The 25,581-nt window shown below is 43.9% G+C and overlaps 1 protein-coding gene across 1 annotated transcript in view; it reads right to left on the bottom strand.

Annotated features, from left to right (window-relative positions):
- Positions 1-4,513: 4,513 nt before the first annotated feature.
- ONECUT2 (one cut homeobox 2) overlaps positions 4,514-25,581 on the bottom strand; it is a 46,990-nt gene continuing 25,922 nt past the window's right edge. The window contains exon 2 of the mRNA XM_021093679.2: positions 4,514-5,569. Coding sequence (XP_020949338.2) covers positions 5,283-5,569 — 287 coding nt within the window. The 3' untranslated portion in view covers positions 4,514-5,282. The remainder of the gene's footprint in view (positions 5,570-25,581) is intronic.

Below are 25,581 nucleotides of genomic sequence, written 5' to 3'. Positions count from 1 at the left end.
TCTCTTTTTCTCTGATTTTTGTTTTTTGTTTTTTCCATATACTCCATTATTCTTCAACAACATTGGAACCGAGCCTGTTATTTTTCTCTTTTTTAAAATCTCTACTATACAACCTCCTGATTTCAGAGTTCACCACAAAGGTATACTGTCATGACACTTTAGTAACGATAGTCAAATAGACACTTGTGTAATTCCACCAGCATTTTCAACAGTGGGAAACTGTCCCCTCTGCACCTGGGTGGTAGTGATAATTTCTTAAAAAATCTGTTCAACTTTAACTTATTGGCACGAATAGGTGGGCACCTAGCATAGATAAAGTAAAATGGTCAATCATCTAAAAGGTATTTGATTGGCTTTGAAATATGTTGTTTGACTGAGAAAAATTGTGTGTGTGTGTGTGTGTACCAAATTGATCTTCCTAATTTTGGTTTTACTTTAGCTAGAAATAAAAATCAGCTTGAACTTCCAAAGCCCACGATTGCCAAGAGCCTGCAGGAAAAGAGACTGCAGAGGCAATGCTTTGATTTCTCCAAAGTGTCACGCTGGTTCCTTCATGCCTCATTCTCACCTGTACAACCTACATGCTATTTCACATTTTGGAAAAGCCTTTAAATATTGTGGATGAGTTTTTATTGTTGTTGCTGTTTTCTTTTAGAAAAGAAATATATTGGCTCTTTCTTTAATAAAAATTTCCTGGAATGAAAGATTATAACCACAGTACCAGAATCACTTTGAAAACAAAAGTAAAGCAAATCTATTTCCCTAAAGAAATAAAAGTACTTTCCACTCAATAACCTTTGGATTTCTCTTGCCTCGAGAATGTGAATTTTGGTTCAGAACTGTCCCTTCTCACTGCCCTTTTCATTACTGATGGCTGAGACACACTGGGAATTTTTCTTGGATTGAGGAAATGGATTGTAAACTATAACCAACTCCAAAGAGAATTTTTTTTCCTGAAATTATTAACTTAAAATAGGTTTTTAAATGCTTGAGGACACTTACTTGGTCAAATTCCATTACCTTCCAGTTTTTAGGGGTTTTTTCTTTCATTATTTTTTTTTCAGTCATGCCTGCAGCATGTGGAAGTTCCTGGGCCAGGGATGGAACCTGCACCACAGCAGTGACCAGAGCCATAGCAGTGACAATGCTGGATCCTTAACCTGCTAAGCCACAAGGGAAATCCTTCTTTTAGATTTTTAACAAATTGAATTCTGTAGGGGTTAACTTTTTGCTACATAAATATATAGATACATGCAGGTATTTATATATGTATGTATATATATTTTTTAGAAGCAAGCACTTCTCTCTGTATGGCATTACCTGGTATGAGACATTCATCAAAAGTCCTTGGAAGGAAGTTCTTGCCGTTTTTACATTTGACACCTTCCTCTGGTCACCAGGAACACTGAGAGAGTATGTGTCTATACCTGATTTGACCAGGGTTGAAGTCTCAGGCCACAGAGGCAGCCTCTTTTGGCTCAGACATCTTCAGAGGATGCCAGAGACCCAAATGCTGAGATTAGCATGCCAAAGAATCACTAACCACACCAAGCAGGTTTGGTTCCTCAATCCAATCTCGAGAAGAACAACCATTTCCACTGGCCACGAGTCACAAGCATTCATTTAGAAATACCCAAGGTGAAATTCATTTTTACCAACCCATAGGAATGTTCCCGTGCTGAAATATGCTCTTTTCTTGGTCATTTGACAAAGGAGACATGGAGTATGAACAAGAGACAAAAAGACACAGGGCAAAGTCAAAGGAACATCCCCAGGTAGGAAGAATTATAAAAGCCATGGAAAGTCTCTGTCATGGCTCCATGGCTGCTGCCCTTGCAAAGGGAGACATGCATGGTGGGAGCAAGGAGGTGGCACAATGGACAATGGGGCTCCCAAGGGCAGAACTCCATGATTCTCCCCAAACCCTGCTTTGTGTTTTCTCTCCAGGACTGAGACCCCACTCCACCCCCCAACACCACTGCCTCACCCCAGTGCCAGCTGTGGTTGCACACAGGCTTGTCTAAACGAATTGGTAATTACCACCCTGAGGAAACCTGATCAACCCACTGCAGCAGGAGTTGGACTTCCCATATGAGAAGTCTCTTTGGTGGATCTACTCACTGAGGGGGATCTGGAACACCCTGATGGGACACGCAGGCAAGTTCCTGGAGAACAGATTTCTGGGCTGGTCTCATCTCTGTAACTGGTGGGAATGGACCACCAAGCTTTCCCAGCACTTACAGAAGACGAGCACCCCACTGGCCACGGCCCAGGTCTGTTTGATGGACCTCACTCACCACCTTGATCATGGTTGAGGCATAGAACAGAGATGACTCAAAACACAAATAAAACTCACTTCTACCATGGATTCCTTCATCAACAGGTTGAATAGTGAAACGCTTGAACTGGACTTTCAACCTTTCCCAGGAATTCTTGCAGAAATCCGAATACTCCAAATCATCCACAGCAGCAAATGTGCTCTGGGATGGTAGGAGAAATGAGCAAAATTCTGAATTGAATACTTAAGAAATGAAGCACTTGATAAAAACAAGACATGAATTTGGACAGCAATAATTTGGGGTTATTACCAATGTCAAGTTGAATCTATATATGTATTCATATATTATATATATATCTTTCTTTAGAAATGCAACTTTACAGCTGATTTTTAAAAAGCTAATAGAAAAGTAGAAACTGACAATTATTTTTACATGTTTCCCCCCACCCCCAAATGAAGCCCTGTTAGGATGTAGCAATAACATGAAGACGAGGCTCGTCATTTCCTCTATAAATTCTTTGGTTCTGTGGCTCGGGAGAGGATGTGTCACCAAGACCCCTACCCCTGACCCCTACTCCCCTCTCCTCCCCTGATGATGAGACTCTGAACATAGAAGGAACCAAGACTAAGGGTTAAGCAAAAGAACATTCAAGTGACAACGGTATTCCCCACCCTCTGCAGAGCAGAGAGAAGTGTTCAGTATCCCAACATCCTAAACTTAGAGTCCATGGAACCTCTTGAGAGATTCCATGTTGGGTAGAAAGCCGTAAAACAAAGTTAAAGGGAAACAATAAAATCAAATAAATGACCCTTTCCTTTTGTTGCTCAGAAACAAAATTGATTACCTTTACACAGATCAATGGCGCTATTAGTATTTAAGCCAGGCAAGAGGAGATAATGAACTGAAACAAAAGGTGTGAGAAATCCTCATCTTTGGTATTGTAGCTGTTGAGGTTTCTGTTGCTCTGTTCCGTGTTCTTTTGAAAAACTGCATAGGCACAAATTAAAGACAATCTTCAACTTTAAGATTACCGTGTGAGTTGTCAAGTGAAGCAGCAGCCACGGACGCTTTTCCTTATTTCTATTCCTGTCTCAACCCTTTCTTTAAAATCTGCTTCCAAAAAATGTCCCAAGAGGTCTGTTTGAACACAGTGTGTCTCGCTGTTTTTCTGTTTCTTTTCTTTTTTTTCTGGCGTGCTTCCTTCTTGTTGGTGGTGATTTTCATTGATTTACGTCTTTATTTCTTTATTCATTTTAATGGGACAGTTTTGTTTGTTGCAGAAGTAGGTGCAGAAAAAGTTTCTTTGGTTTCGATTAAGTAATTCATAAAAAAAAGTCAGTCTCAAGTGTCTGTAAAGAATCACTGCAGCGTTTGGCTTGCTTTGAACACCCCCGTGGTGCCCACCTGGGGCCATTCACTGGTAAGTATGCACATGGTGACCTTTGCAATCTCCCAGGGTTCTGTGGGCGCTCTCCTGCTTGTTGTGGGAAGGTGACAGCCAGGAACCAGAAAGCCACTCTGGCTAATGTCCTTGGTGTAGCCGGTCCGCTCGGCCTGATGGTGAGCCAAATGCAAGAGCTGAATGCCATTTGGAGTTGCAGAGGTTTTCTGACTTCTAAAAGTAATCACAGTATTTTTTAGGCTAGAAAATGGCAAGTAATAAATGTCTTTGGTTTGCAGTATTCTGCTTCTTTGGTGTGCTGTGTTTTCCCCAGATTTATTCAGCTGTTTTGTGAGGATGATTCAACAATGGAAGAGATTCCAGACTAGATGACGCTTATGAGGAACACGTGTGGTGGTTTGAATGATTTCTTTTTTCCTTGCTAGGAAACACTGAAAACGTCCCTAACCAATGGGATGGATGAGGGGACAACCCAAATCTGAAAGAGTGAGAATGTATTATGTGGTGATCATATGGACAACAGGAAGAACCAGGTGATGGATGGATAACCAAGAAGGATACGTTAATGATCTAAAAAAATCTAGATCTTTTAAAATGCTGCATTTGCTCCACGTACCGTAACAGTTAAACTGGCCTCCTGAGTGTGCATCTGCATTATGTACAAACAGAATTTGTAGCAAACTGCAAAATGTGCTTGAAGCCATAATTCCCAATGATTCTCTAATGACTTCACAATTGGCGTCTTGAAAATCCAGATGCGGCGAATTTAGAACCTTCCTTAATTCTCTGTTTATCTTCGTTGTGCTTGATATTTTGAGCTCAAGTGAACTGATTTTTTTTTTTTTCCTTTGATGGATCCAAGACCACATGAGGTTTCCAGGAGGTAAGGAAAAGGAAAACATAAACTGGATCAATGTAAAGTTTTCTAAACCATTCAATGAAAAAGATGCCTGAGTTGGAAAAACAGGTCCTCGGATTTTTTTTTTTTTTTTAACTTCCTTATTTAAAACTTGTGCTCAGTAATTGTCATTCTGATGGTTTTTATGTCATGGCTGTGAACGTTAGTGTACTATGGTAGGATGAGGCTAAGCACTTAGAAAGCAAACGAGGTCATTCTTGTTGCTAGATTCTTCTCTTACTATAGCATCTTGGGAGCTCAAACTCAGAGTCCCTACACAGGCCAAAGTCCCACTATTACTCAAGGAAACTCTGACTGCAAGAGGCTGAGAGGACCCAAAGTCGGACTGTTGACATTCTAAGCAATCCTGAGCTTGGCTGACACCACATTGAAACTGACTTGCTCCAGGAAGGCCCCAGTGGGGTTTCCGGGGTGCTTAGCACGCTCGCTCAGAGGACAATGTCCGGTTCGAAGAGATTAATGTTCAGCTTGCACTTGGACTCCATAGCCATTAAAAACAAATAAACAAAAAGAACACCTGGCCTATGATTACAGCTAGAATAGAAGTTTCAAGAGAATTGTGCTTTCAAATCACCAGTGAAGGGCCCCAGCTAAGAATCCGGTGTCTTTTTCCTTTGCCTTTTCTTTTGGTATCTGTGGTCCTCATTTGGAGGCGACTTGTGCCCAACTGAGAGTCCTTCCATCACGCTTTGGTACAAGTGCTGGAGGTGGACGAGGAGCCCCCTGTGCTCAGATCGTCCTGCCACTTCTCCAGGCTGCGGCGCCGGGCGTTCATGAAGAAGTTGCTGACGGTTGTGAGCTCCAGGCCCAGCTGCTGGGAAATGGTGATCTGCATCTCTTTGGACGGGCGTTTGTTCTCCTTGAAAATGGCGAAGAGCGTTCGGCGTTGGAGGTCAGTGAACACCAGGCGGGATTTCTTCTGAGAATTGTTCCTGTCTTTGTTTGGTTCTTGTTCTTTGCGTTTGCACGCTTGAAGGGAAAGAGAAGAAGGACAGAGTCAGTGGGAGCATGAGAACTGGCACCAGAGAAGGTGATCCATTGAGAACATTGACCAAGTCGTAGAGGGGATGTAAACTGTTAAACGCTATCGTGCAAATTGCCCAGCTGTCAATAACCAGCCTCCCCACGTTCATCTCTCATGATGGAAGGCATCGCCTGGTGGGGGAAGGGAGAAAAGAGAAAGCAGCTCTGTCTCACACAGTCTAGTGCTGAACCAGTGCTGTTGCTTTCTTTCACCTGCTACCCACCCCCACCCCCACCCCCACCCCCACCTGCCTCAAACACTTCATCTGGGAAATCAGGTGCTGTGAAAGAACGATGACTTCGAACGACGACTTCCCCAGGGGGGAAGCCTGGTTAGGCAGTTCCTCTTTCAGAGTCACCCGCTAGAATTGTTTACAGCTGAGCTGAAATTACTTTCTGGAGTCAAAACTTGAAAGCACATAATTTTTCGAAATCAAAGCTTCCACTCACAGAACTGAAAAAAATGGTTAAAAGAATGAAATTAGAAGTGACAGAGGGATGGTGTCATCCCAACTCAAATCCTCTTCTTTCAGACTTTTGAAAAACAAAAAAATTAAATCAAACAGGGAGGGAAAAGACTATGAAAAAAATTGGCTTAACTAGTTCTAACTTGGTTGGTCTGAAATGAAGCCACTACAAGGAGATCAGGACTGAGGGTGGCAGAGAACCCAGATTTACCAAGACAGAGTCCTCAGGCCCTGGACATGTCAAGTGGTAGATGCAGAGTCCCTGACGCAGTACTACATCTGGGGTCACACGCAGCCAGGACATTAACGTATGGGCCCCTACCTCTGCCGACCCTACAAGTCGCTAGAAGGCAGGGATCAGGTCTGTGTGATACTTCTGACTGGCTCTTTTGGAGCCACGGACATAAGTGAATGTTTGGGATGCTGACGACAAGTGGTATCTTGACTCCTTCAGGAATTTGTATACTTTGTAGACAGATTGGGTCTCAGCAAAGTGACTTGGAAGGGTTATACAACACAGTGCATACAAATTTAAACAGGAGAACAGGTGTTAAAAGTCACTGAACAGAAACCTCAGCTCATCCAGGGGTGTTGCACAGCCTCAACAAACTAACCCAGGAAAGGCGAGGCAGAAGCAGAGGCCCAGCTTTGGGCATCCTTTCCCGAGTCAAATTCTGTTGGACATTCTGACCCCAGGGTGAGAATCTCTTGTACTGACCTTCCTCTAAGGCTAGCAGTCTGGGAGCCTTCTCATCTTCCCAAAGCCCTGGTTTGTGAACTTTGCTTCTGAGCTTTGGGCCTGGCCATTTTCGACTTCGCACTCTGCAGGGAGCATCGGGTGTGGTGGGGCCACTACAGTTTGAGAATCAGGGGAACATCCTTCAAACTGACAGGTCTTAGGATTTAACCTGAGGACCAACACTCACAGAAAAGCTATTCTGGGAGCTGAACTTCCCCCTACCCAAATGGCCATCCTCCCTGAAGATTGCTATCTGCCATAAAGGAATCACACCTGAAATAACTGAGAAAGCACAATACTTTCAAAGGACTAGAGCAGGAGATCCCTCAAAAAGGAAAACTGTTGGACTAAATAGGCTTTGCTAAACTCTTCCTGATTTTTCCTTCTCTCATTTTATTTTTTTTTAATTTTTATTTGTCTTTTTGCCTTTTTCTAGGGCTTCTCCTGCGGCATATGGAGGTTCCCAGGCTAGGGGTCTAATCGGAGCTGTAGCTGCTGGCCTACACCAGAGCCACAGCAACATGGGATCCGAGCCGTGTCTGCAACCTACACCACAGCTCACAGCAACGCCGAATCCTTAACCCACTGAGAGAGAACAGGGATTGAACCCGTAACTTCATGGTTCCTAGTCAGATTGGTTAGCCACTGAGCCATGACGGGAACTCCTTCCTTCTCTCACTTTAAAAAATAAAAGTAATTTATTACCTTTGAAAATGAAACACACAAAACACACACACACACCTATAAAAACAATCCGTTTTCATCCTAAACCCCATTTCTCTTGGGAGATCTGGACTTTCTCAGTTAAGGGACACTTCCTGTGCAATGGGAACCCAGACAGAAAGGGCTGAGATGGCTTATAGTTACCCTCCCACAGGAATTTCCCAGGTAAGATTTCTTCCAAAGCTTGTCTGGAGACTTCCCCTCTGTAGTGCAACCTTCTACAACAGTCCTTCTAAGCTTCAAAGTGCACAGGAATCATCTGGAGAACTTGTTTCATTCAAATGCAGACTCTGAGGCAGTCAGCCTGGGCAGGGCCCTAGAATCTCCATTTATAATGAGCTCCCAGCTTCTGCTGCTACTGCTGGTCCTTATGGTTCAATTAGCAAGCAACCACCTGGTTTCTCAAATCTCAGAGGAGTACCTGGATGGAATGGAATGCTCTGGAACCAGACATGCCTGGATTCTAATCTGGGCTCCTTCAACTTCAGGATTTGGGACCTCAGCAAATGACTTAACCTCTCAGTCCCCATCTTCCTCATCTGCATAATGAAATAAAGGTGCTCACCTGTGTACAGGCTTACGTGTGTGAATGCTCCCTTCCCACCTTCCCTCTGGCTGGATTACCTCAGAAATCCTGAGGTAGATAAACAGGCAGAAGCATTCTCATTTAAAAATGAAATAAGTAGAAACCTGAGGGTGTAAGTGATTGACTTGAGGTCACATTTCAAGTTGGCTGCAGACCTTGGGCAAGAATCCAGCCCTTGGCTCTCTCTATCCTTCTCCTCTGCAGAAACGGCACCCACGACCATTGGTGCCTTAGAGGGAATCTGTCTGTCGGGCAGCCTCTGGGCCTCTACCCTTGGAAACTCTGACTTTCACTTTGTGGGTCAGGGTTCTGGAATTTGTGCTTTTACAAACCTCCAAGGGTGCTTCTGAGACACAAGAGCTTCTCCATGCAGCTACTTCAGATGCCTGGACTGTGGTTCCCTCTCCCCACCTCCCAGGACACCAGTGCCACGCCTTCATCTGGAGGCTTCTGAATAAACAGGGGTGTGTGGAAATCTCCTGATAACAAGATCTGGGCAAATATCTTCTACCAAGATTGGCTGAGATCCTCTGTCAATTCATACTCTTTGGATTAATATTCAGCCCTAAGTTTTCATACTGATATTGATTATTCTTCAGATGCTTTATTTCTGCTTTTAAAAGAGTGTTTAGACAATACTGATACAGGTCCACGTTGGCCTGTTGGAGTATTTTTATCACTATATATTACATATAGTAATATATAGTATGCTATATATATATATAATAGTATACATATCATACACACACACACACACACACATCTAATTTATGAGACAAATGTTAATGGTTTAATGTTCAGCCACCTGAAGAAAAAGAACAGATCTACAGACCCTGTGGATTCCCAACAGCTTTCCAAAGCCACCAGATTCCACTCCAACAAAATCAAAGCTGTGTACAGCCTGTGGTCTGTCAATGTACCTCAAGCCCAAAAGCCCAAAATAACAAAGCAGCACGTATATAACCTGCCAAGAGTCCTAACAACTGGCAGTGACAACGCCATGATCCTTACACACAAAAGCAGCTGGTCAGGAGCTGAAGGAACGAAAAAACAAGAGGGCAAAGGCCTGCTCTGAAAGTCTAAGAAAGGAGTTCCCATTGTGCCTCGGCGGTAACGAATCCAACTAGCATCCATCATGAGGACTCGGGTTCAATCTCTGGCCTCGCTCAGTGGGTTAAAGATCCGGCGTTGCCATGAGCTGTGGTGTAGGTCACAGACACAGCTCGGATCCTGCGTTGCTGTGGCTGTGGTGTAGGCTGGCAGCTGTAGCTCTGATTGGCCCCTAGCCTGGGAACTTTCATATGCCTCCAGTTTGGCCCTAAAAAAGAGAGAGAGAGGGAAAAAAAAAAAGGAAAGTCTTTAAAAAAAGTAAGACAGAGCAAGTGATCTGCGCTGCTATGAAAGTGGGAACCTCTGAATCTCTTAGACAAGGTGTGAAGCCCGGTATTCCCAGAGGCACAGTCAGAGTGGAAATGGTTTTGGTGTTAAAACATTACACGATAGCGGCAAACACTCATTTCAAAACAGCAAGGGAAATGCCCATTAGCTCCCTACAGCCCAGGAACACATGTTAGAAACCTAGCAGGTAGTGTTCATAGCGGTGTGGGTGGAGTAAGCCTCGGCTGAGACCTTGCCACTCAAAGTAAATTCTGGCCCTGGAGGGTGCGAGGTTAGTCTAGGCTCCTTGGGCCCTGGGAGCTGCCTCTTCTGCTCCCTCTTCTAGGATGGGAGCAGGGAGGGGATGCCATGGGGGGTTGTGTGGCCTGATGGGAGGTGCGGATAAGGATGTGGAAAGCCCTAGCCATTCTTGACCTTTCTTCCTCTCATGGGAAAGTGGCCCCTGTGTGAGCTGTGCAGCTTTGAGAGCATTTCTATTTCAAAGACTGGGAGAAATCTTTGTCTACCTACAATGAGGCTACCTACTGAGGCTCTGGTGCCTCTCCCCCTTTTGGGGGGCAGAAACAATGTCAACTCAGAGGGAGAACACTGGCTGTCTCCTGTGGACCAGGAGAGGTGTACACACCTGGAACTGGCAGGTGTACACAGAGGTGACAACCACTGCCCAAGACAAGCAGGGTCTTAGGTGGACACATTTTTCAAACCATTGGGTTCCCAGGATGAAATAATAATAAGGGCAGCTCAGGTTCAAAGCATCAGCCCACCCCAAGATCTTGAGATGCCAGCTCATCTTTTCCCTGGTGGCCTTTGTGATTTTTCTCTCTCAGAGGGTCAGAAATAGGACAAAGAAAGAGCATCTCCAAGGACGTGCCACTTCCCTGGGGCTGAACTTTCTAAACCTGAAAGGAGAGAAGCACTTCTCTCTACCACTGGTCTTCCCTCCCTGCTCCCCCCATGGTCAGGGTGCTCCTGGGTGTCCTCAGGAGCCCAGCTGTCCTCGGGTGCCTGGGAGGACACGCCACAGCTCTGTCCAGTGCCGGTGCACAGGCACTACAAAGCCATGCAGTCGGGCAGGTGGCAGGCTCAAGAGCCAGAAGTCCTTCCCATCAGGAGGGCAGTGAGACAGGGTGAGGAACCGTACCAGAGACTCGAGAAAAATATTAAGGAGGCCACGAAAAGCGATGCATCATGCTGGGCTTTCCTTTCACGAACGGCCCACAGCCTGGGTGGGCCCTGGTGCCGACCACAAAGATCAGTGATTGTGTGGTTTCTCTGACAGAAAAGGCCCATCTTTACCCATGACTAATTTTCCTCTTTGAGATAAAGGTCTTTGGTATTTGCAAGCTAGGGGGTAGGGAACTGTGGGAAGCATGGGGGAGGGGAAGGCAGGCAGGGGAAAGGCAGGGTGGTGGTGGGGGGCAGGCAGAGCGCCACCCCTGTCCCCTGTCTGCTACCTGCATTTCCCCTTGGTCTTCCCTGGGAGGGTCTGTGTCTGGACACGGGTAGAGTGGCCTCAGCTGTGTCTGCAGGGCATGGGGGGACAGTTACAAGTTGGGACTACACTTGAACCGATGCCCCTTTCCACAGGTACAGTGGCTTCAGCTCTTTAAGAAACCTTCTCATCTTCTTCCTCCCATAACTCGCTCCTCAACTCTGAGTCACAAAACGCCAAGGCTCCTGTCAGCATCTGGGGCTGCTGGTTTTCACACGTGGGTAGCAGGAGGCCACGTGGGTGAGCCTAAGCTGCACCCACATCTGGGCCCCCATCGGCACTTTCTTTCTACCACAACTTTGACAGGAAGGCAGGGCAGAGGTGTGGAGTCCTTTTTTTTTTTGGCTGTGCCCTGGGTATGTGGAAGTATTCAGGCCAGGGATGCAACCTGCATGACAGCAGCAACCCAAACCACAGCAGTGAAAACGCCAGATCATTAACGCACTGAGCCACTAGGGAACTCCGTGGATCCCCATTTTATCATCAGTGAAGGATCACGGACTTGTTTAGGGTGACATGACTAGTGCTGGGGCTGAGAAGCAGGCCTGGAAACCCCCTCCCAGCCTCCCTCATCCTGAGGAGTCGAGAAGTAAGAGGCACCCAACACTGGGTCCAACTTTGGCCTCCCTGCTCTAGAGCTGAAGCTCCCTCGCTGCTGGGATTCTGCCCCATGGACTCAGGCCCCTGCTGAGCAACCTTGACTGTATAGGCCTGAAGTGCTCTCACCTGCTTTGGGGGAATCCGACCCCATCTCATGATTTGCTGCAGAATTTATGAGCACTGGAGGGTTCTTCTGGTTCCTGCACAGCTGCCTCAATTAACAAGAAGGGAAAATATCTCCTGGAAACGAATTACAGGCCTAAGACTTGAAAGAAAAGACTCTGTAGTTTTATTTTTCTTGAGGCAACTAGAGGGGGAAGAGCAAAATAGGCAGGGCAGTTCCCATCCAAGCTAAGGTCAAACCCAGCTCTGGCTGTCACCAGCCGTGTGACCTGGGTGTGATCCCCGTGCTGCCTTCCTCTCCCTTGAGGAAACCAAACAGAAGCTGATGCCTGGGGCCCTTCCATCCTCTGACGATCCGCCTTCTACTGGACCATCCTCTCCCTCTGCCCCGAACCAGTTGACTTATTTTCCCAAATGAAAGGCAAATGCTGTCTTTCTCAGTGACATTTCCTCGATGGTCAGAAGAACTGTGGAGGTTGTCAGTGGCTAGCAGTTGAAGCTGCTATTGTGACTCCATCTGCCTCTCAGTCCCACATGGAGCTGGCGCCTCTCTGGGACATAACTTACCCATGAGCCTAATGGGAAATGGAACCGGGGCTTCTCTTCCCTTCCAGACGGGACGCTTCAGGGTTTGGGAGTAGGGTCTTTAACTGCCGGGACCACCTGGCAGGGGTCGTGAATTATCTGTTGGTGAAAATGGTCTGAGCAGGTGCTGAGTGCGAGTTGGCAGCAGGGCATGTGTGGTACGATCTGGTCTCCTGGGTCTGGAAGCATCCGCCTCCTTTGGTTTGTCTTCTCATCTCCGACCTTTCAGATTTGATTTTTAAACTTCCATCTCTCCCATTTCCTCTCCACTTGTTGCCTCTTTCTCATGACCTTTCTGACCTGTCCCAGTCCTCCAGGCATCTGGCAGTTCCACTTTGCCCCCTCCGCTCCCCATCCTCGTCCTTCCCCTCCAGCTCCCATGACACACCTCCCCTACAGCCCAGCACCATCTCCCAGGTCGACCAGTTAGCCCCAGAGTCCTGCGAAAATGGGCTTTTCCTTACGGCCCTCCTCCCCGGAAACCACAAGTATGTGGGCCAAAAAGAGGTCCTTGCAGAGACCTGTGGGAGGGTGAGGGGGATCCTGGCTCTACCAGTACAACCTGATGTCTGAAAATGCTTGAGGCGGGGCAATGGGGAGCCAAGCCTGAAGATGTATCCGGAAGGAGCACGAGTCTCTGGTGCAGGAAGAGAAGGGTTTTTCTTGGTATGGTTTCTGAGACTACTCTCTCCCCCAGGCTGGCTGCCCTGCCCCCAGGCTCCCCTCCTGTGCTGACTGATGCTGAAGGCCGCCTGCCTTGGCTTAATCAGGTCAGCTGAAGGCTTAACTCCTGCCAGACCGACCTGCCCCTCTTCCCCTTGGGAAGAGAGCCATTTAAATACTCCTCTGTGGCCACTCTGCTCCTCAATACAAATGAGAGCCAGAGAGCAAGCGTGTAGAGCAGGGAGCAGAGGGTACTGAGGCTTACAGGAAGCAGGTGTCCCCAGGAAGCAAGGCAGCTCCACAGAGGCGACCTGAGACAGACTGATTGCTGCAACACTGGCCCCAGTTCTTCCCCTCCCACCTTCCCAACCCCCAGCAATGCCACTCTGCAGCCTCTCCCAGCATTAAGTGGAGTCTGGGTGCCTTTCTGGATCTGGGCTGGTCTGGGGGTTTGCCTTGACCAACTGAATGTGGCAGAAGGGGTAGCTCAGGCCTCAAGAAGCTGTGTGCTTTGTTCATTCTCTCGGAGCTCTGCCTGGCCACCAGAGGCCAAGCCCAGGCCAGCCTGGGTAACCCACCCCGGCCATCTTGGTGCTGACTGCAGTGAAGTCAGTCTGCAGCTGAGACCCCTGCAGTGAAGCCTGGATCAGCAGAACTGCCCAGCGGACCCACAGACTCCTAGGCAAAAATGAACGATGATGGCTTTATGCCATGGGTTTTGCAGTTCTGTGTCAGGCGGCATTCCTGTGGCGATAGAGAGCTGATAAAGAAGCAAAGGACAACCACTGCCTTCCTGCCCAGGTGGTGAGTCAGATGGAGGGTAAGAGTCTCAGCTTGAAGTCAAGACCTGGTTTCAAATTCCAAGTTGGCCACTTATCATTCGTATGATCCTAAGCCTCAATTTCCTGATCTGTCAAATGAGAATATGAATGCAAACCCTTCTGGACATCAAGGAGCTAGCTGTAAGGCTCAGTGCATAGCAGGCTCTCAGTAAATGTAAGCATTTACATTTCTATATGAAGTATTTCATACATACATACATTTGTAATACTATGAAGTATTACATTACATAGATTTCTCTATGAAGTATTCTTCATAGAGAAAGAAGAAAGAAAGAAGAAGGAGGCGCAAGAAGGTGAGGTTAAGAATTCATAGCCTGAAATATCTGCCAAGGTTTACTCAGTAGTACATGAGCAGTCCAGAGGGCTTATGGCAAACAAAAGGTTAAAGATTTTTGTTTTCCTTGTGAAGTTGTCTCAGAGCCAACTGCCAGCCTCAGAGCAAAGGTAAGGCTGTGATGCGTTTTTACATGCGTGTCAGAGATCCTAATAGGTTTGGACCACTGGTGTTTCCTAACATCACTAATTTATGTCCAAATACATTCTACATATGATGGGTATTGTTAGCCCCTAATAAATAATGCAGATGTGCTCTATTCTCCCTGCATTCAGTAAATACTTTCCCTGAATAGTCCAATGTGATCTTGCCAGGGCACTGGGCGGGAGCAGGGAAGGAAATCATCGGGGTGTGCATTTGTCAGTGCCATCACTTAACCTCCAAGTAAATGGGCTTGAAAATGATGCCTAAGGAGAATTATCCCACTCTTTCAGCTGGAGAGCCTGAAGTGGCCCTCTTCCAAGGGCTTGTGCAAACGGGGAGAGTGACCCTCTCCAGCAAGAAGGGCACACACAGGGGCTGGAGTCGGATGGAAAGATCAACTGAGGCAATCAACTGGGCTGTGTGGGAAAAAATCAATCACAAAAGTAAGTTCTTATTTTACCTCCTGTCTTGTTCCAAGAAACCTGGGGGTTTTGAGGTAAGAGGGGAAATCAACTCCCTTTATTTCCCTGGTTTGAAGAGATGGCCCTTTGTTACTGCCAAGATGACAAGCCCATGGGAGAAGCGAAGGTGTCTGGAGGGCCCCCTTCCTCCAGAACTAATTTGCATATCCAAGAGCTTTTAAAATAATAATTGCGTCCCTTGCATTTAAATAGGGGAGCAAGAATAGAAGAGTTACAAACTCTGATAATATGTATCTAATGTTCAGGAAGCCATCAACACTGATAAGTCTTACAATGCATGCTTTTTGGGCCAGCAAAGGGATAGCTACTGGCATATTGCTGCAGGGACACTGAGAGGAAGGGTCCGACACACAAGACTTGGGCACAGGCTCTAAGCATTGGCCACTAAGGGCCAGAGGGTGGCAGGGGCACTGATCACCCATATGGGAGGCAGGAGAGCTTGATGAAGGAGGGGGAGCTGCAAGGGACAAGACCTTTTCATCATTTGATTATCTTTTGCTTTCTAAAATTTGGAAACTTTGCAGTTACATTTTCTTCTTTCTTTTTATGGCTGCATTTGTGACATATGGAGGTTCCCAGGCTAGGGGTCAAATCAGAGCTGTAGCTGCCGGCCTACACCACAGCCACAGCAATGCTGGATCCAAGACACATCTGCAGCCTACACCACAGCTCATGGCAATGTTGGATCTTTAACCCACTGAGAGAGGCCAGTGATCGAGCCTGCATCCTCATGGACATTATGTTGGGTTTGTAACCCATTGAGCTACAAGAGGAACTCCTGGAAACTTTGCAGTTAGATGCTTTGCAGTTTTTTTCTGCTTCTCTGTGATTCCAGACATTACTGAGTGCCAGCTTGGTCCAGATGACCCTGGATCCAGAAGGGTGAACTTAACCCCTGAGAGCTAAGCTTCCCTCTAGTTTCTCCAAATGTCTCTGGCCTGAGTCAGGAAACTTAATGGCTATGTCTCCAGTTTGGGAGCTGGCTTGCATCACAGACCAGATGCCAATCCACTCAGGCAGCAGAGCCAGTGACATCCAGACCCACATCCATTTAGGCCAAGAGCGGAGAGAGGGAGGTCGCATTGAGCAAATGGACTTGGAGTCTGTCTCAGTTGCTGGGTTTTATCCCTCCTTTCACTTCCTTCTAACTGTGAGTGCAAAGATCTGGTGAGAAAAACCTCTAAACCACTTGGCAAATTATCCTGGACAGCCAAGGCACTCTGGGCTGAACAACCAAGATGCCAGGGAGATAGCTGCTACCCGGCTTAGTAGAGCAAATATTACGGATGGAACATGCTGGAGTAGGAGGGAAAGAGGAGAGAGAGGAAAGAGGGAGGAGAGATTAAAAAAGAGAGCAGGGGACCATGCATGCATGAGCTATACCCTTCGTCCTGGAGACTCTGGAAGAGTTACATTCAAAGTTCAGAGAAGCTGGCAGTCCCAGGGAGCTTGGTGTTGCTCAGGATGCTCAAGCCCCACCTCAGACGTCATCTTGACCTGGGACACATTCCTGTCCATCGGGGTATCCCTGTGGTACCCTCTTCCTCCCATTTGGAAAATGTGGGTTATAAGCGATAACTCTCAGCGCTTCCTCTGCACCCCATCCCTGCCTTCATTTGGGTGCTGGGAGGGTTATAAGCAGGTTGGTCATGACAAATGTGACAGCAACTCTCCCAGGTCTATTTAGTGTCACATGAAAGGCAGCCAGACAGCCACCATGCCCAGTTCCTGAGCCTCAAACACATTCTCTGAAGAAGACAAACTTTATTTCCTATCCCTACTTTCTCCTTCCATACAAAGTCACCAAAAGGGACTCTGGAAATGGGTCCTTGAATGTCTGACAACTTGTTTTTGAAGAGGCAGGGCCTGACAAAGGCCCAGTGTGGCCTGAGGGCTAATCCCCAGAGGAGGGCACTGCCCCACTCCTCCAGCAATCTCTCCTTCTCTGCTTCCCCTTCCTAGAAATTCTGAGAGTAGAAGTGGAGCCCAAGAAACAGGCTTCTAGCAGCAGATATTCCAGGCAAGCTGGTAAAACCACTGAGACCTAGAACGGCAGGACTTTAGAGCCCATTTGGTCTTATCCTTTATTTTAGCTATAAGAAGTCTGGGGTTCTTAGAGGTGTCATGACTTGCTCAGCACTGACCACAGAGAGTCAGTGACCGAGCCCTGAGGACCTAGATTCCAGTGGATGCAGAGGAACTCATATCAATTCTAGTCCGTGGGGCTTTTATCTCCCCCTTGGCTAGTAGAATAAATCTTTAGAGGGCACTCAGCCATTAGAATCCCAGTTTCTGGTCATCTATTCTGCCTGTGAAGAAGTCTGACAAAGAAAGCTCCTTAGTTCTGCTGCATAGCTGTATTCCTGCAAGCTATTCAGGAAGCTGTGAGTTGCTAAAACAAATATTTAATTCTGGATAGAACTATCTTGCTTAAAATGGTTCGGAGAACCCAGTATAGCCTCTCCTAATTTCCCACTAAAATCATCTCAAGGACCTAGAATAAAAGATAAAACTCACCAAACTGAACACTAGGACTGCAGTCAACCTGCATGGGGGCATTTCTGAGGAATTTTCACCTAGACACAAGGCTACCAGAACAGGGTTGAAAAATAACATCTGGATAGAAAAAAAAAAAAAAAAAAAAAAAACACCTGAGTCCTCCAACTGTTTAGAAATTCAAATTAAGCAGCCAGTCACTCAGCTTGACAGGTGATGCCTTTAGAAACAACTGGAGTTGGAGTTCCTGCTGTGGTGCAACTGGATCGGCAGCATCTTGGGGGGCACTACGACACAGGTTTGATCCCCAGTCCAGCACAGTGGGTTAAGGATCCAGCATCACTGCAGCTGCAGCTTAGGTAGCAAGTGTGGCTCAAATCTGATCCTTGGCCTGGGAACTCCATGTGCCGCAGGGTGGGGGAGGAAGGAAGGAAGGGAGGGAAGGGAAGGAAAGGAGGGAAGGGAAGGGAGGGAGGGAGGAAAGGAGGAAGGAAGAAACAGTCAGAGTGATGTCAGCTCTCTTCTACCTATGAATTGAGAACTGCAATTGTCAGAAAACAATTGGGCAAAAATTTGAGGGTGGGGTGGGTCGACGAAGGACACCAGTGGTAGTAGATCATATCCTGGGAGGGGTAGTTTCCAAAGAGTGCCCTAGGTGAGCGTAAAGACAAGAGAAGGCTTTAGTGTGTGTTATATTGGGGATTGATGCACTACACTATTTAACTAGCTTGTCAGCAACCTAGGAGTGGATGCAGGAGATGAATCCATGTCAGTCCAGCAGAGCCAGATTATAAGAAAGTTAATTAGATGGTAGGAACTGGGTTAGATACTTCAATTGGCAATTTAGCGTAGGTCTACAAGGGTAGGTGGACCAATATCCAGAAAGGAGGTCATGAGGAAAACACAAACCCTTCCTACTAACCACATCAGGCCTGACTGGGTCTTTTTCATTTGAGAATGAATAAGTAGGACAAAAGGAAAGAGGAAAAATACCGGAAAACAGAAAAACAGACCACTATCTGAAATCAGAGAAAATCTATCTGAAAATACATTGTAGAAACTTAAAGAACATTTTAGAGAATCACTTGCTATCTCAAGGTGTTGCAAAAAAGAGATGGCTTCTATGAAACAGGAACAGAAGCTGATTAAGAAGAAAACAAGACAGAACTCTACAAGTAGTAATATGGAATAAAATAACAGTAAGAAATCAGATGAGAAAGATTAAAAAAACTTGCAGAAAAATTAGAAAAACATAGCATGGAGCAAAATTAAGAACAAAATTGATACAACAGTTGTAATGTTAGAATGTATGCTGTTCAGGTGGTATTTCCTCCAGGGAAGCATTCTTAGTTATCTAGTGACTCAAAAAGTATACCTCTATACTCTTTATGAAAAGAAAACTGAAGATGTCATCCAGCTTCCTTGGAATATCATCAAAATAATAAGCTCAAGAATGTGATATTTTCCTAAAAAAAGACTGGCCAACAGCCCTGTGTGCCTGTGAATACTCCTAAAATCATCCCAAATATCCAAAGGAGTAGCATTACATTAACAAACAGCATCTCTTTGGAAAGGCTATACCTATGAACCTGCAGGAAGGTAGAAGGGTCAGTGAGTCCTTTTGCAACAGGATCTCAATGATGTTTAAAAAAGAAATAATTCCATTATTAATGGTTTTCATCATTATTTAAACAGCATCATCTGAAAAAAGGAAATTTCTCTGGAAGAGTATCTCCCTCTTGCAGAATTTAACACCAGATTCTTAAGTCCAGTTAAAGATGATTACATATATATCAACTGATGAAAAATAAAACAATTACGCCTAAAAAAAAACCTAGAAAGAATATTTCAAAGTGTTAAGTTTCAGGTGAGGTCTGAAAGCACTACTATCATTCAGTAGCCAATGCAATAAAATATAAAAAAAAGTGAGAAGTAGAAATTTAGAAAAGAATGAAGCTAATTGATAAAATCACAAAAACCAACATAAGCTACGTACTCATAATTCGATAGGCACTTTTGAAGTTGTACTAACTCCTTTAATTTTTACAATCAACCCATGAGGTGGTTTACAGTTAATGATCCTGAGTCACAGAGGATTAAGGAAAGTACTTAAGGTTCCAGAGAAAGTAATGGAATTGGGATTCAAATCTGTGTCATCAGATTCCAGAATCCTTGTACCCAACAGATACCCTATACAGCTTCTCTAGGCAGAAATAGAACCCTTATAATAAGTTAAAATGATTTTTTTAACCTAGAGAACCCAAGAGACTCAATATTCAAATTATTAAAACTAATGAGAAAGTTCTGTAAGATGGTCAGTTATAAGATGAACGCACAAACATCAATATTGATCATATATCCATAGACAATCCAAGATGATACATAAACTATCAGAATTAATATAAGAATTTAGCAAGGTTCCTAGACTCAATATACATAGAAAAAAAATCAACTGTATTTCTACATAACACAAAATACCATTTATAATAGGATTAAAAATCAAGTACAAAGAAATAAATCTAACAATAGGTATGCAAGTCTTTGACACAGAAAACTATAAACTTTTTTAGAGAAATTAAAGAGTACGAAATAAATGGATTGGAAGACTCAATACTGTAAAGAGTTTAATTCTCTCCATATTGATCTAGAGAACCAACCAAATCTTTAATAAAAATCCTAGAAGATTTCTCTCCTTCCCTCCCTTTCTTCTTTCCTTTCAGTTTTTGGAATTTGACCAACTGATTCTAAAATCTATATGAGAATGAAAAAAAAAATCAAAGAACAGTCAAGCTGTTCTTGATGAAAAAGAACAGATGGGAGGACTTCCTGTATCAACTAAGATGCTAATGGTAAGGTACTGGGGCAAGGATATACAACAAGACCTGTGTAACAGAACAGAAAGCCTACAGACAGATCTATACACATTGGACATGGGATTTAATGAAAAGACTGGCACTGCAGAACATGAAAATATTCCTTCTAAAAATGGAGCTAGGGTAGCTAGGTAGGCATTGGGGCAGGGCTTAATTCTTGACCCCCTACTTCATGTCATACACACAAATTAGTTCTATATGGATCACAGACCTTAGTGTAAACAGAAAAACAGCGAAGCTTTTTGAAAATAATATAGGGTAATATCTTTATAATCTCAAGAAAGATTTTTAAAAGAAGACTCAAAAAACACTAACTCAAAGGAAAAGATTGATATCTTAGAGCACATTAAAATTAAGAACTTCTATATATTGGAGTTCCTGTTGTGGCTCAGTGAGTTATGAAACTGACTAGTATCCATGAGGATGTGGGTTTGATCCCTGGACTTGCTCAGTGGGTTAAGGACCCCACATTGCTGTGGCTGTGGTGTAGGCTGGCAGCTGCAGCTCCCATTGGACCCCTAGCCTGGGAACCTCCATATACCTTAGGTGTGGCCTTAAAAAAAAAAAAAAAGGAACTTCTGTATATCAAGGCACACAAATGAGGAAGGGGTGGGGGAGGGAGTGAAATATCAGGGATATTTGCAGCACATATGATTGATAAAAGGTCTGAATCCAGAATATATAAAATCTCTTGGGAATCAAGAAAAAGTCAGACATCCCAGCAGGAAAACAGGCAAAGAATTGAATGAGCACTTCACAGAAGGACAAATCCAAACTCTCAACAATTATATTAAAAGACACTCAAAGTTACTAGTAATCCAGGAATTATAAACTTAAAACAACATTTTACACGGCACACTCTCTTGGCCGTCACTATTGTAGTGTATACCAGCCTTACTTCCAACTGCCAGAAACTTCATCTCTTTGTCTAAGGGCCTTCTCTGGATGCCCCACCCTGCTATGTTTGTTATATCGGGCAGGCTAGAAGGGCTGGGGAATTAATGCCCCTATCCAGAAGCTTACCCCAATCAGTGATCGTCTCCCAACCAGTGAATGATGAGAAATGCCAGATAAATACTCCAACATTCTCATTTTCTAGGTGGAGAACTTTGAGGCACACTTTTCATGTACACTCTCAGAGATACTGGGAGGATTAAGCTCCAGTTGCCCACAGTGGGAAAGCAACTCTAATTATATTATAAACTTATTATAAAGCGACTCTTATTTGTGTTTCTTCCCTTCTGTCTTCTTCAATCCCACTAGTGCTTTCTGTGATCACCTTTCATGTAAACTACCTGCACTTGAATCTTTGTTTCAAAGTCTACTTCTGGGGGATCCCAACCTAAGAAAATACTACAGAAACAGATACATGTTCAAGAATTTTCAGAGGATTTGTGTTTGTAATAAAATTGGAAACAACCCAAGTGCCCCAACAGGAGAAATGGATAGGTTATGGCATATTAATTCAATGGAATACTACATAGCTATGAAAAAGAAAGAACTACTGCCTCTATGTGCAGCAACATGTAACAACATAAAGAAAATGTGGAAGAACGAAAGTGCAAGAAAGGCTAAAAAACTGTAGAAACAAAAAAAAAATGAAGAGAGAAAATATGCCCTACCAGATCTCAAGACCTATCATGAAGAAAAAAAAATTTTTAATGGTATAATGTTGAAATGGTAAGTAAAAGCTCAATAAAACAGAGTGAAGTTCAGAAACAGACCCAAGTATATAAGTGAATTTAATATATAATAAAGTGGGATTTCCCATCATGGCACAGTGGAAACGAATCCAACTAGGAACCATGAGGTTGCGGGTTCGATCTCTGGCCTCACTCAGTGGGTTAAGGATTCGGTGTTGCCGTGAGCTGTGGTGTAGGCCGGCGGCCACAGCTCCGATTGGACCCCTAGCCTGGGAACCTCCATATGCTGTGAGTGCAGCCCTAAAAAAAAGATAAAAGACCAAAAAAAAAAAATATATATATATATATAAAATAAAGTACTGTATTTCTAACTTTAAAAAAGGGATGAATTTTTCAGAAACTAATGTTGGAATAAGTGACTATCCACTTAAGAAAAATAAACCTCATGTGACTTAAAAAAATAAATTCTTGACAAATGAAAAACTAGATTGAAGGTAACATCACATTTAATGGTGAGAAACCTGAAGCTTTCCTACTAAGATCAGGTACAAGGCAAGCATGTCCCCTTTCACCACTACTTTTCAGCATCATATTGGAAGTCCTTGCTAACGCAATAAGGCAAGAAAAAGAAAAGGGATATAGATTGAGAAGGAAGACATAAAACTTTGTTCTCAGATGACATTATCACCTATATTGGAAATCCAAAAGATCTGACAAAAACACCCACAAAACCTCATGGAACTAAAAAGTGATTATAGCAAGGTTGCAGGATACTCATTAATATACAAAAGTATATGCTTTCCTAAATACCAACAACAAATAAGTATAACTGGAGATTAGGAATACAATACCACTTACATTAGCACCCAAAAAATGAAATACTTAGGTATAAATGTAACAAAATATATGCAAGATCTATATGAGGAAAGTTACAAAACTCTGATGAATAAAATCAAAGAAAAAATAAATAATTGGAGAGATATTCCACGCCCATGGATAAGAAGATTCAGTACTGTCAAGCTTTCAATTCATCTTGGAGTTCCTGTCATGGCACAGTGGAAACGAATCCAACTAGGAACCACGAGGTTGTGGATTCCATTCCTGGCCTTGCTCAGTGGGTTAAGGATTCGGCATTGCCGTGAGCTATGGCGTAGGTCACAGACGTGGCTTGGATCTGGCGTTGTTCTGGCTCTGGCATAGGCTGGCAGCTATAGCTCCAACTAGACCCCTAGCCTGGGAACCTCCATATGCTGTGGGTGCGGCCCTCAAAAGACAAAAAGACAAAAAAATTAAAAAGATTTCAATTCATCTCAACTTGATCTATAGATTCAATGCAATCCTAATCAATATGCCAACAAATTATTTTATGGATATTGACAATCTGATTCTAAAGTTTGTATGGAGAGACATAAGACCAAGAATAGTCAATACAATGTCAAAGGAGAAGAACAAAGTTGGAGGACTGACATTACACTTTCAAGACTGACCATAAAGCTAAAATAGTCAAGACTGGTGAAAGAATAGACAAATAGATCAGTGGAACAGAATAGAGCCCATAAATAGATGTCCATAAATACAGTCAATCAATTTTTGACAAGGACGTAAAGGCAATAAAATGGAGCAAAGACATTCTCTTCAACAAATATGCTGGAACAACTGGATTTCCATATGCAAAAAAAAAAAAAAAAAAGGAAATCTAGACACAGACCTTCCACTCTCCTCAAAAATTAACTCAAAATGGAATCTAGACATAAATTTAAAATGCAAAACTATTTAACTACTAGAAGATAATATAGGAGAAAACCAAAATGACCTTGGGTACAGTGATACCTTTTTAGATACAACACCAAAGACATGATGTATGAAAGAAATAAATGATAAGCTGGACTTCATTAAAATTAAAAATTTCTCCTCTGTGAAAGACAATACCAAGAGACAAAGAAGAAAATCCATAGACTGGGAGACAATATCTGCAAAAGACCTATCTGATAAAGGACTGTTATCCAAAATGAGCAATGAACTCTTAAAACTCAACAATAGGAAAACAACCTGGAGGGAGTAGGACAGACTGGGAGTGTGTGGTTAGTAGATGCAAACTATTACATTTAGAATAGGATGGCCAATGAGGTCTTACAGCACAGGGAACTATATCCAGTCTCTTGAGAGAGACCACAATGGAAGGTAATATAGAAAGGGACTCTCTCTACATATGACTGGGTCACTTTTACTGTACAGCAGAAGTTGACACAACATTGTGAATCAGCTATAATTTTAATTTTATTTAATTAATTAATTAATTTATTTATTTTTTGGTCTTTTTGCCATTTCTTGGGCCGCTCCCACGGCATATGGAGGTTCCCAGGCTAGGGGTCGAATCGGAGCTGTTGCTGCCAGCCTACACCAGAGCCACAGCAATGTGGGATCCGAGCTGCGTCTGAGACCTACACCACAGCTCATGGCAATGCTGGATCGTTAACCCACTGAGCAAAGGCAGGGATTGAACCGCAACCTCATGGTTCCTAGTGGGATTCGTTAACCACTGCGCCACGACGGGAACTCCGATATAATTTTTAAACAAGTAAAAAAAAAAAAAAAAAACCAACAAGGACCTACTGTACAGCACAGGGAACTCTACTTAATATTGTATCGTAACTTATAATGGAAAAGAAGGTGAAAAAGAATCTCTTTCTCCCTCTCTCCCCCATCTCCCCTCCCATATATAATCACTTTGCTGTATACCTGCAACATTGCAAATCAACTATACTTCAATAAGTAAAATTAAAAATGAGAAAGCAACACAATTAAAAAGTGAGCCAAAGACCTTAGCAGGCACTTCACCAAAAAAGATATACAGATGGTGAATAAGCATATGAAAAGATGCTATATATCCTATGTCATCAGGGAACTATGCAGATTAAAACATTAATCTGATACTACTACATGCCCATTGGAATGACTGAAACTCTAATGTCAGCCCAGATCACTGACAGCGTCAAATGCTAATGAAGATGTGGAACAACAAGAACTCTCATACATTGTTCATGGTATGAATGCAAAATGGTGCAGCTACTTTGGAAGACAGTTTGGCAGTTTCAAACAAAATTAAACATATTCTTACCATTCAATCCGGAAATTATGCTTCTTGGTATTTACCCATAGGAATTGAATAGTTATGTCTACACAAAAAGTTACACACGGATATTTAGGGCAGCTTTATTCATAACTGCCCAAACCTAGAAACAACCAAGATGTCCTTCTGCAGGTGAATGGATAAACAAACTGTGGTACATCCAGACAACAGGATATTTATCATTCAGCACTAGAAAGAAATGAACCGTCAAGCCATGAAAAGACAGGGAGGAACCTTATGGGTATATTATTAAGTGAAAGAAGCCAATCTGAAAAGGCTACATACTGTTTGATTCCAACTATAGGACATGCTGGAAAAGGCAAAACTATGGAGATGGTACAAAGGTTGCCCTGCGGAAGTTGCGGGAGGAGATAAATAGGTGGAGCACAGAGATTCTTCAGAACAGTGAAAATACTCTGTAGGAGACCGTAATGGTGAATACATGCCACCACACACTTGTCGAAACCCAGAGAAGGTACAGTACCAGGAGTGAACACAGGTAAACTATGGACTTTGGGTGATTATGATGTGTCAGTGGAGGGTCATCCTTGGTAAAAAAATGTACCATTCTGGTGAGTAATGTTGATAATGGGAAGGCCATGTATGTGTGGGGGCAGGAGGTATATGGGAAGCCTCTG

This window comes from Sus scrofa, chromosome 1, assembly GCF_054392235.1.
Source record: "Sus scrofa isolate SSC_HxYL_T2T_F1_AM1 chromosome 1, Sscrofa_HxYL_maternal_Yorkshire_Landrace_v2.0, whole genome shotgun sequence".
In the NCBI taxonomy this organism is placed as follows: domain Eukaryota; kingdom Metazoa; phylum Chordata; class Mammalia; order Artiodactyla; family Suidae; genus Sus; species Sus scrofa.
The sequence above is the reverse complement of the archived record's forward strand: the minus strand, read 5'-3'. Positions and strand labels throughout refer to the sequence as shown.